Below are 12,610 nucleotides of genomic sequence, written 5' to 3' on the forward strand. Positions count from 1 at the left end.
TAAAATATGCTGCTTTTGTTATAAATTTAATTGTATTATTTACAATATAATTACACAGTACAGTTTACAATACACAATTACACAAGTACACATTTACAAATGCAAGTTTACAAAAAGTAAACATCTCTTTATGAAAAATTTGATCTATGTAGAATATATTTAGATGTAAATTGATGATTACGTACCCTCTCCTCCCTTTTGTTTTATTTTTTTAGTGCTGGGCAAAGAATTATCACGATTAGTCACATCCAAAATAAAGGTTTGTGTTGACATAATGTGATACACACACATGCATAGACACAAAACAATTTTATTGCATAGATATTTAAATGTATATATAATTTGTATCATGTACATTACTTACTCGATGTAAAAAAGCATTTTCTCAAATAAATTATATATATATATATATATATATATATATATATATATATATATATATATATATATATATATATATATGTATGTATATATATATATATATATATATATATATATATATATATATATATATATATATATATATATATATGTGTGTGTGCATGTGTGTATTTATATATGCATATTAAAAATACACAGTACACACAGTTAAACTTAATCTCGATTCACAATTAGTTGATCAACCACAAGTCATTTTTACCCAGCACTATTTTTTTACTTGTTTAATCCATGGCATTGGAAATGCTTTTGTTGTCAAATCGGTATCACTTTATTTTGATGGTCCCTTTAACACATTTTGTTGAATTTAAGTTACATTTATCAACATGCTAACTAATTCCCATTAGATTATAAGTAGACAGTTAGGTTGGGGTTAGGGTGTGTGAGTGGACATGTTCTTGCAAAGTTTTTTATAGTCAGTTAAATGTCTGTTAAAGGAGCAGTATCAGTAGATATTAAGCAGACAGTCTACTAACAGTGTTGCCAACTTGGCAATTTTGTTGCTAGATTTAGCAACTTTTCATACTACCCTAGCAACTTTTTTTTCAAAAAACACCTAGCAAGAAATTTAGCAATTTTCAACATTCATTTGGCTACTTTTAGCAATTTTAAAAGAGTAAATCGCTAGTTCAGATTGTTTTTCATAACTATTAATTTACTGGTATTTGTTAACATGTATAATTGTTGGTAATTTAGGTAGCAATAAATTCCAGTAGTGCTATATTTGTTGTCACTTTCACAAATGTGTTCATTTCACAAGTTAAAAAGAGTAAGTACACAAGCTGGGATTGTTTAAAAGAATGAAACTATTTATTAGCAGTTTTATAGTTAAAAATATAAAATTCTTATCAAAAAGTGTTTGTATTTTACAAATTGTCAACTCTATTTTTCATACAAATCTAAATGGGCAGATTTCAAATAATGTTTTTGCTGCGATGACCAGTGTGAGAAAACATTATTTTGTATACTACACAGAGATGTAGTTTTGAGTTGCGATTAGGCAATGATGTAATCACACAAAGTAATATGTTAATAAAAACCTATTCATTGTGCATCTGAATGTAATGTTTTAATATAATATAATACACGGAGCCTCAGAGAGAAGAGACATGACGGGCTCACATTTGTCAGATACCGTCTGATGATGTCACTGATATGCAAATTAGTGTGTGACGTCATCTGGCAACATTTAGCTTCTTTTCAGGCAGGCTTTAAGTACTTTTCATTGGAAATAGTTGGCAACAATGTGTACTGATACTTAAATGAGAAGTAATTGGCAAGTAGTTGCAATGCAACTTTTAGTCAACAAAATGTGCAATGGCACCCTCAAAATAAAGTGATACCGTCAAATCAAACTACATATGCTAGATCTTGTTAATAAAGCATAACACACTTTTTGACTTAATGTGAAGTTATGTTTAAATATGATTAAATATTGTAGGCAGTGTTGTGGAAGAGATGGTCTTCAAGTGTTTTTATATAAGTGTGTCCTTGTTTGTGTGTGTTTCAGGGAGTTTGCCTGGCTTGCGGCCTGCAGAGGCAGGTGAGTTCACCCGACGGGCGTTTTACGCTGGAAAGTTGGATCTTACTGAAGTTGAAGGTCTTAGTGATCTGATCCATGCTGAGACAGAAGCACAGAGACGACAGGCGCTCCGGCAGATGGCAGGAGACCTGGGCCGCATCTACCAGGACTGGACAGATCAGCTTAAACGAGTGAGTAATAGACTGATCGGGAATAACTCATATTGTTCCCCTATACTTTACGATCTGATCTTTGTGCAAGCCAAAATATTCTTTTGTCAATCTAAATAGCATTAAAGGGGACCTATTATGCAAAAATCACTTCAATAAGGGGTTTAAACACAGTTCTGTGGCAACAGTGTGTGAATATAACCAGCTTACAATAGTTAAAATGTATTATATCTATCTAATTATGTCTGCAGAAACATTTAGATTGACATTCTCCATTTGTACATATCAGTGGGAGGAAAGCCCCGCCCATTAGTGATGATCTCTCCCTCATTAGCATAGGATGTTACTCTTGTTTTTGAATCTGCCACTATGCTGAAACATATGCATTTGTAGCTCCGCCCTCTTTTGAAAAAAAGGGCTGGGAGCACAGTCTCATTTGAATTTAAAGCGACAGTCACCAAAATGGCACAATTAGGATCAAAGCCTGAAAAGCGGCAGTCTTAAAGAGTTATAAAACATTATTTGTGTGGTATTTTGAGCTGAAACTTCACACCCACACTCTAGGAACATCAGAGACTTGTTTTACATCTGGAAAAAATGGCCTAATAGGTCCCTTTTTACCTGTTTATTTTTGCAGTACATTCATATTTCATCCTTACCACTCACATTCATACTGTATAGAAAGTACTTTCCTAACGGTCGTGTAGGAAATTCAAGTTCACATACTAGAGTAGTAGGCGATTTCGGACATGGCCAGCATTTCATCCCATCATCAAACCATAGCAGTGCCCCTATCTATAAGGGGACAGGAAATTCCAGATAGATGAGACAGTGTATACCTGTACATTGTGGAACTTGTTTAGTTTATGTCTGTGTTTGATGCTTTTCTAACGGATAAGATTCAGTGCTACAAAAAAAAAAAAAACTGGTTTAGTGTTTTGTGAGCGAAGTTTGTAATGAAGAGATGTGGTACTTTTGTACTCTGAATTAGGACGTACTCGCACTATGTACAGTTGCCTTGAACCGGGCCAAAGCATACTTGTCCCCCCTCCCGTCTCCCCCGACGGCCCGCACTTGCATTACATTCGGGCCTGGGCACGCTTCTGTCATCGATGATGGACTATTAATAATAATAATAATAATAATGACTTATATTTATATAGTGCTTTTCTGGGCACTCAAAGCGCTTTACACATAGGGGGAATCTCTTCATTCACCACCAGTGTGCAGCATCCACCTGGATGACGTGACGGCAGCCATTTTGCACCAGACCGCACACCACACACCAGCTGATTGGTGGAGAGGAGACGGAGGGATTAGGCCAATTATGATATGGGGAAGGTTAGGAGGCCATGATGGACAGAGGCCAAGGTTGCCGGGGTTAAACCCCTACTCTTTTTCGAAGGACATCCTGGGATTTTTAATGACCACAGAGAGTCAGGACCTGGGTTTAACGTCTCATCCGAAAGACGGCGCTCACTGAGCAGTATAGAGTCCCCGTCACTATACTGAGGCATTAGGACCCACACTGACCGCAGGATGAGCGCCCCCTGCTGGCCTCACTAACACCACTTCCGGCAGCAACCTAGCTTTGTGGTCTCCCATCCAGGTACTGATCGGGCAGCCCTGCTTAGCTTCAGTGGGCGACCATGTGAGAGTTACAGAGAGCCAGCTGCGGTTCAGTAGAGAAGTGCTCTCGCTCAGCACAGTGGAGATGTCTTTAGCTATATAGTTTTAGTCGTTTGGGATGCTTTGACACGCTTTCAAATATTTCGCCAAACTGATCCGCCACTTTTGACGCTCATAAACAATCTTAAAGTCCTCGTGCTGCAGGTATTAGGAGGAGGTTTGCTGAAGGCGCAGCTGTGATGCAGTGACAAGTTTGCATCTATAATAAACTTTGACAGTTTGCGTTCATTAAAACAGTAAGAATGATTAATAAACACATATGAAACAGCCCCTTAAAAGTCACGTCTTGCTTTAAGTTTTGGGCTTAGGGACATTTTGCACCCACACACAAGCGTACCGCGCCAAAGCCCAAGTGAACCGCGCTCAGGCACACCTCTTCCAACCAGACCAGGGCCGGCCAAGTGAACCGTGCTTGAGCCTGATTCAGTGCAGTCACACTTCTCAAACGATCCGGGAAACGGGCCTGGGCATGGTTCGGATAGCATAGTGTGAGTAGGCCCTTACTCCGGCTTTGACCTCTTCATTTATATATATATATATATGGTCTATGGGCATTTATAGAGATCTGGACAGCTTCACTTTAACAAGTTCAGATCAATTCCTGCTCTTTGGTGAGCGGAAAGTCAGGGTTTCCTTCTTAGTGAGAGTTCAAGAGTCTGAATTGGCTGTTAATGTGACATAAACGACTATAGAGTACTTGTCGTAAGTGTGTTTATATGAGGAGGTTATTCTTTTATTTAGGGCCTTTTAAATAATTGCAGAATTTACTGCTTTACTGGGCCGTGTCGTCCCTCTGTCCATCTATTGTTTGCGAGAGCGTGCTGATTGCTTGAGTCAGTGAGGAGCGGAGAACAGGAGACAGGACATCCTGAGCTGGGTCTGCGCCAAGCCTTCACAGCCCTCAGGACCAGTGTGATGTTAGCGCATGGTTTGTGTAAAGACGCCTGGAAGGAGCTGTTTTCGGTCACAAACACATTTTCAGATGTCCTGAAAAGGTTTTGAAGGGAGCTTTGATTTTTAGAAGCTAAATGTAAACAGAGAAAAGATGAGAATTTCAGCTTTTCACACAATTTCAAGTTTGTGTTGCTAGCAATATGCAATATCTCTTGATATATATATATATATATATATATATATATATATATATATATATATATATATATATATCCTTCTGTCTGACCGTCCGTCCGTCCGTCCGTCCGTCTGTCTGTCTGTCTATCTGCCTGTCTGTCTGTCTGTCTGTCTTTTTATTTATCTGTCTATGTATCTTCTGACTATCTATCTATCTATCTATCTGTCTGTCCGTCTGTCCGTCCGTCCGTCCGTCCGTCCGTCCGTCCGTTTATCTATCTGTCTGTCGATTCTTCTGTCTATCTGTCTGTCCATCCGTCTGTCTGTCTGTTTATCTGTACATCCGTCTGTCTGTCTGTCTGTCTGTCTATTTATCTGTCTGTCTGTCTATCTTTCTGACTATCTATCTATATATCTATCTGTCTGTCTGTCTGTCTGTCTGTCCGTCCGTCCGTCCGTCCATTTATCTATCTGTGTGTCGATTCTTCTGTCTGTCCATCCGTCTGTCTGTCTGTTTATCTGTACATCCCTCTGTCTGTCCTGTCTGTCTGTCTGTCTATTTATCTGTCTGTCTGTCTATCTTTCTGACTATGTATCTATCTATCTATCTATCTATCTATCTATCTATCTATCTATCTATCTATCTATCTATCTATCTATCTATCTGTCTGTCTGTCTGTCTGTCTGTCTGTCTGTCTGTCTGTCTGTCTGTCTGTCTGTCTGTCTGTCTGTCTGTCTGTCTGTCTGTCTGTCTATTCATCTAACCATATATTCATCCATCCATCTCTCCCCCCATCCATCTATCTATCCATCTGCAGTGTCACATGATCTTTCAGAAGTCTTTGATTAATGTTTTATGGAAAGCGTAATTTTTTTTGTATTAAGTTTTAAACATTTTTGTAACTGCAGAGTTGTATTTCTGTTATTTTCGAGTAATTTAGTGGGTACTATCTGAAGTTTCTAAAAAAAAAAGTCTTACTGGTGCCAAAGGTAAATAAAATTACTTTCTTAAAGGCATAGTTCACCCAAAAACTAAAATGTACTCATTAACTCTGCCTTAAGTGGTTCCAAACATTTATGAGTTTCTTTCTTCTGTTGAACAAAAGTGGAAAAAAAAATGGAAACCTGTAACGTCAATAGTTTTTTTTCTACTATGGAAGTCAATGGTTACAGGTTTCCTCAAAGCTTTCACTTTAACTTCTAGATTCAGTTTATTAAATTTTCCTAACATTCTCTGGAGGTTGTTTTTTATGTGTGTGTTTTTGTGTGTGTTGTTCATAGTGCTTGGCTCACGTGGAGGCATTCATCGACTTCAGTGAGGATGAACTCATAGAGGATGGAGTCTTGAATGACGGTACGCGTCCTCTGCGGATCACTAAAATCACATTCATCCACATCAGATTTTGTGAGGCTTTCCTGTTGTTATTGACCCCAGAAAAACCACAGCAGCTGTTCAGAGATCAAAATCTTTCAAAGGCACACTCAGAAGCCAACATGAGACACATTTGTAGTTCCTTAAAGACACTGCATCTCCAGTGCCATCACTTGTCCAGCTTTATTCAGATGTTTGGGTGTTATATCTAAATTAGAGTGTCTGTCTCTGGAGATTTGAGGGTTTCATTGTGCGTCAAGGAACAAGTCTGTCACAGGCAATCTCCTTCCTCTGAGAGTTACACACAGGCTGGAACGGTAATGAAAAATAGATTTTCCTCTCCACTGATAGACGATTAGTCTGGTAAAGCCACAAATTAAAAGTATGAAGTGAAGATACCCTAATATAAAATTAAACCACTTGAAGTGCTGCTTTTCCATTTTACTTTCAAAAATGTACAAGTACTTTTTTGTGTACTAAAGTGTTTAAAAGTAAAAGTACTGATAGTTGAAGGTGTATTTATTTGGCAGTAAATATTTTTTTGTTACCGAGAATTAGCTTAATGACATTTAGAGACTTTTCAACATCGCAATCGAGTAAAAATGACAGATACATCATAAACCCATATGCAAAAATAAATATAAACTAAATTTGTATTCACAAATAAACACACAAACAGACGCTAGTCATTATATAGTGCATGGGCTTTTATTTTTTACTTTTATTTGATTTCTTTAAAAAGATAAACTAGTACTTCTCAAGTATGAACATGACAGTAGGTTTAACATTTTAATATATTTACAGCAAATTCTGTTCACAAAGAGCTGACCATTGGGGCCTAAATATGATTTTCATTCACAATCTGAACAAATATTCTCATTTTAAATCATGCGTGTGAATTCAGTGAATTGTTAATTAGATATATATTCATTGATTGTTGTTGATTCAGCTGGAAGAGCATTCGCCCCTAAAAATTTTATATATGCCAGAGTAATTAATAGTTCATTCTGCTGTGGCAACCCCTGATAAATCCAATGCAATCTCACAGCAATTCGTAACTTTTTGATTCAGTGACTAGTTAGTATGAATTTGTACGATCTAATTGGTACAATTTAGTACGATTTGCTCTTAACCCAATGACGGTTAGGGGTGGGGTTGGGTGCCACACCTCCTTTTTTAAAATCATACATTTTCATACGACTGAACTTGAACGAATTCGTACGATTTAGCCACTAAACTGACAAAACTTAAAATACTTATGTTTCCTCGTGAGATCAGGCTGGATAAATCAGGTACTAAGTGAAAGGAAAGTGAGTTGTTAATTCAAGAACAAATGCAAATGGATCGATCCAGTTCACAAATGTATCATTGCAGCATGATTCGTGAACCAATTTGAGTAATTAAACTGACAAAATATGTTTTTTGAACTGAATTATATTGTTTATTTTTTATGATGTGACGCTTATGTGATTATTTTCTTCAGTTTTTAAAAAAAAGCTGAAGTGTGCTTTGGAGTTTTCTGAAATAAACCAGAATACAGGTACTTGAGGGAGTTGTATACACTGAAAAAAAAAAGTTTTGCAATTAAGTTGGACTACTTATTTATAATGAGCTGGAACAAAACAAGTCTTGAGTTTTTTGGATGGGAAAACGTAATTGTTTTATGTGCAATACACTTGCATTTGTAAAAACAATGATGTTGTCCCAAAAAACCTCCAAAATTATGTTGTTTCAGCTCATTTTAACCCTCGTGCACTGTTCAAATGTACTACCCTTTTGTGATGTTTAGGATGAAAACATCCACTGAATTAAACTGCTCTAAAAATGCATCAGATAAATATTTGTAAATGTTTTTTTGCATAAATCTGTTAAACAACCTAAGTCCTATTTACAGTTTTTCTCAGTCGCTTTGGTGCGTTTCTCACAACACCAGTGCATTTCTGCACAACAGTTAATGCATTTCTCAAAACAATTAGTGCAAACTGCAAAACCTAGCTGATAACCTGCAAAAGCACGTCACATGCTCAAAATGGATAGTTCGTTCCTCAAAAGCAAGTATTCATGTCAATCAAAGTGTCAGTATCATCAAAATAAAAAATGCTGACACCATTGTTTATGAACAGGATAGTCAAATGGCTTTGTCATGTTTTCATTATGAGTTTACACTGGACATTTTTTCAATGCAAAAAATGCTCAAGACAGCACTATATACTGTTTGCACAGCCATTTAAAAACTACACTAAAGTTAGACATCACTGCATTTAGTGAAGTATCTGAGTACAAGACACTGAATATGTATGTTTCACATTTTTACTCTGCATTTGCTCTTTACAATCCTAATTTATTCACAGCATTGTGCAAAATAATAAACACACTCTTATTTACAACAAACATAAACTCCCTTTGGGTTGAACTGTGCACGACTGTAAACAATTTTGCAGTACATATTGGACCTGAACCTGCAAAATACACAGGTCTGTAAATCATTTATCAAATTGTTCAATTTACAGACATTTTCAGGAAAATAAAGTTTAAATTTTTTTTTTTCTTATAAAGTTTAACATTTTTGTATGTAATGACTCAAGTAATGAAATGAGGACTATTCGTTTTATATGGAATGACTATTCAGCATTTACAAGTTTAGTTCATTGTGACTGACATGACATAAGCAGATGGTAATGTTATAAACAGCAGAGAGTTGTATGAAAGCAATTGATGCATGTCCGAAAGCATTCGCAATTTGTTGAAAGCAATGAGAAACTGCTACTAGGATGTGCACAAATGACTAACAGTTTTGAGAAATGCATGACCTGTTGTGCAAATGTAAATAGTGTTGTGAGAAATGCACCAAAGCCACTGATAAAAACTGTAAAACTACCAATGTTTTAAAACATTACAGGATTTTAACTTTTTAATTGCTAAGTTTACAAATGAAGTCACTGATTTGGTGAAAATAAAACACAGAAAATGATCTATTTCAATATAAACAGTAAATGTGGACTGAAGTTCACTTATGCAAAAGAAAAAAATATATATTTATCTGATGCATTTTTAGATTAGTGGATGCTGTCTTTCCAAAAATAATGAATTGGTAGTAAATCTGTTGATTGTTATTTTATTCAAAGCATTTTCTCAAAATATAAGATTTGTCACCAAAATCATTCTGTCAGCTGAAACACAGAAAAAGCTATGGCCAAATTAAGACTTATGATCACCACTGAGTGGATGAAAGCATCAGCGACAGCATTCATTTATTCATTGAATTTCATCTGCTTTTTCCGGGGCTGTGTCGCGGGGGCAGCAGTCTTAGGAGAGAACCCCAGACTTCCCTCACCCCAGACACTTCTTCCATTTCCTCCAGTGGATCCCGAGGCTCTCCCAGGCCAGCCAACAGACATAACCATAAACAGGGTATCACCTTACTGTGATCAAACATCTGCATCCTCACAAACATAGTCTCTCCAGCATGTCCTGGGTCTCGCTCGAGGCTCCTCCCGGTGGGACATGCCTGGAGAAGGCCTTGGGGAGGCATCTGAAGCTACCTCAGCTGACTTCTCTCGATGTGGAGGAGCAGCAGCTCTACTTCGAACTCCTCCCCAGTGATAGAGCTCCTCACTCTATCTATAACGATGTGCCCTGCCACCCTGTGAAGGAAACTCATTTCGCAGCTTGTATATGAGATCTTTACCTTTCGGACCAAAGGTAAGAGTAGGAACATAGAATGACTGGTAAATCGAGAGCTTTGTCTTTCGGCTCAGTTCCTTTTTTACCACAATGGACCGATACATCGACCTCATTACTGCTGCCGCTGCACCAATCTGCCTGTTAATCTCACGCTCCATCCTTCCCTCACTCGTTAACAAAACCCTAAGATACTTAAACTTCTCCACCTGGGGTAAGGACTTTTTTTCCATCCTGGAGATGCCAAACCACCTTTTTCCGGTGTAGCACCATGGCCTCGGAGTTGGAGGTGCTGATTCTCATCCCAGCCGCATCACACATGGCAGCAAACTGTCCCAGTGCATGCTGAAGATCCATGTTCGTTGAAGCCAACAGAACAACATCATCTGCAAATAAAAATGATCAACAGAATTGATGACAAAGGGCAGCCCTGCCAGAGTCCAACATGCACATCCCCAGCAGCACATAAGGGCTCAATAAGTAGTTTAAACAAACTGCAAAGTTCATTTTCTGAATGTAGTAATGAGCCAAAAATGTTTAATAAACATCGCAACGTCACAAATACATTTATATTTAAAGGTGAAGCCGTTCTGTCACTATTCATTTAAATTTTTACATTTCATTATTGCAACATTAATAATAACTCTGAGTGTGAAGAGGTCTCTGGATGTAGTTTGTGAAGTCTGAGTGTTTTATCTGCAGTGGACAGAGCCGTTCAGCAGCTGCAGACGGACATGGAAAACCACCTCTCGGATGAGCGCAGAGGAGAGCGTCTGCGCAGCGGGGTTCACGTGGTCATCGCTGGAAGCACCAACGCTGGCAAAAGCAGCCTACTCAACCTGCTCAGTAAGATTAATCCCTTTGTCTTTGTGACAAACAATACAGTTACATGAAATTTTACATCAAATACCATGTCACACAAAAATCCCAGACTCATACAGACCAGGGGCCTCATGTACGAAGACTTGCGTGGAAATCTTACTAAAACATTGCGTACGCACAAAGCTGTAAATGTGCGTACGCAGAAAAAAAATCAGATGTATGAAACACTGCGTACGCCGAATCTCACGCATATTCTTTTGTACATCCGAATGAACGTGAAACTGAGCACAACATGCACGAGCACAAAACCCCTCCCTGCCTCCTCCCCTGTATGAATATGCTAATGACTCTACTTTGGCAAAACCCAACGATAAAGCAACGGCAAAAGCTAGCAAAAAGAGAAACTTTGAACAGAATGTGAATTGGAGGTGCTGCTTTCGGAGGTAGACCGGAGAAAAGCGGTGTTATTTGCAAGTTTGTTCTCCGGAATTAACAACAAAAGAAAAAAATAGAGTGGGAAAGTTTAGCTGATGCGGTTAACACAGTTGGTTCTGAACCAAGCGGCAACCTCCCGCTCTCCCTCAGGAAGCCAATACGGAAGTAACTAAAACTGCAATTCATCCAAAATTCCGCTAGTCCTGGCCACTCCTGGCTCCAAAACAGAGCAAATTTTAATTGAGCCCACTGTTAGAATGGCAAACTTTACAGCAGAAAAAAAGGTGTTTACAGCCTGGTACAAAAAAGATTTTGGTTAATACAGGTAATATCACCCTTCATGACAACTGTGAGGGGGGTGAATTTTTTTTATAACTCATCAGTTTCCTTTATATTAAGTTATATTAAGTTTGCATAATTAAGGGCGTGGCCACTTGAGTGACAGCTAGGTCTCGTTGGTCGCCGTCACGTCACCTCAGCTGAATCCGGCAGATTAGCCACTGAACTCGGCATATTTATCGTATTTCTGTGTTGTTTTGTGGCTTTACACAGTCGACTGCCTTTTGAACTTGTTTCCTACAATTATTAGATGGCATGGGATGCTGAGTGCACTTAATTGTGCTCACAAACCATTCACGTGGCCTCCGTTTCCCATGTGAGTAAAGTTATATACTTATATACCATCTCTATACATGTATTTGTTTTATTTAAGATCATTTATCGTTTATATTTATATTTAGAGCTGTAATGCACTCCAGAATCTGACGTATTGATTAGCTGTAGGCTCTAGAACAGTCATCTGAAGCGTTGATATACAGTGTTATGCTGGATTTCATCAATAGTCTAACATTAACTAACACAGACTATATCTGAAGTGTTTGGAAGTAATTTGCGTTTTCCTCCTGTTGAAAAACGTCATAAGAACAATGTTTAGTGGCTCAATGTATTACTACAGTGTTTTTAAAAGTCTAAACACTTTATTAATATAGTGTACAACAAAGCACAAGTGGTCAGAATACAAACGAGTCACAGGTGATAAAGTATTAAGCGTTCTCCCAAAGTAAAGTGTGTCTGAACCAGGTCCAAGCTAAATGCCAGCAGGTGTCTGTAGCTCCGCTCACTCTCCGCCTCTTTGCCCTTGTTTGGTATCCCGCCGTGGGTGTGATGACGCGCGAACAAAATGGCGACGGTTGGCCGCGCCTACTTGTGGCTTCTTTTGCGCTCTTCAGAAACCTATGGGTGATGTCACGGATACTACGTCCATATATTTTACAGTCTATGGTCTGAACATCGCACTGAGTGAATTAAAAAAGAAATAGTGTAATTTATAGGTGTAAAATGTTGCAGTACTTATAACAGTCTCAGTGGCGCAGCTCGTAAGACGCATGTCAACATGTTTTGACACGTTCA

The 12,610-nt window shown here is 38.1% G+C and overlaps 2 protein-coding genes across 8 annotated transcripts in view; both read left to right on the plus strand.

The window, feature by feature from the left end:
• Window positions 1-12,610, plus strand: part of ranbp3a (RAN binding protein 3a) — a 1,280,039-nt gene that overhangs the window by 108,389 nt on the left and 1,159,040 nt on the right. The gene's annotated exons all lie outside the window — the stretch shown is intronic.
• gtpbp3 (GTP binding protein 3, mitochondrial) overlaps window positions 1-12,610 on the plus strand; it is a 46,083-nt gene that overhangs the window by 1,660 nt on the left and 31,813 nt on the right. For 2 of the 3 annotated variants that reach the window (XM_087272401.1, NM_001020769.1), the window contains 3 exon segments: window positions 1,949-2,151; window positions 6,172-6,244; window positions 10,646-10,789. In XM_087272401.1, coding sequence (XP_087128527.1) covers window positions 1,949-2,151; window positions 6,172-6,244; window positions 10,646-10,789 — 420 coding nt within the window. 3 annotated transcript variants of the gene reach the window in all.

Source organism: Danio rerio, chromosome 11 (genome assembly GCF_052040795.2).
Source record: "Danio rerio strain M-AB ecotype USA chromosome 11, GRCz13ab, whole genome shotgun sequence".
In the NCBI taxonomy this organism is placed as follows: Eukaryota; Metazoa; Chordata; class Actinopteri; order Cypriniformes; family Danionidae; genus Danio; species Danio rerio.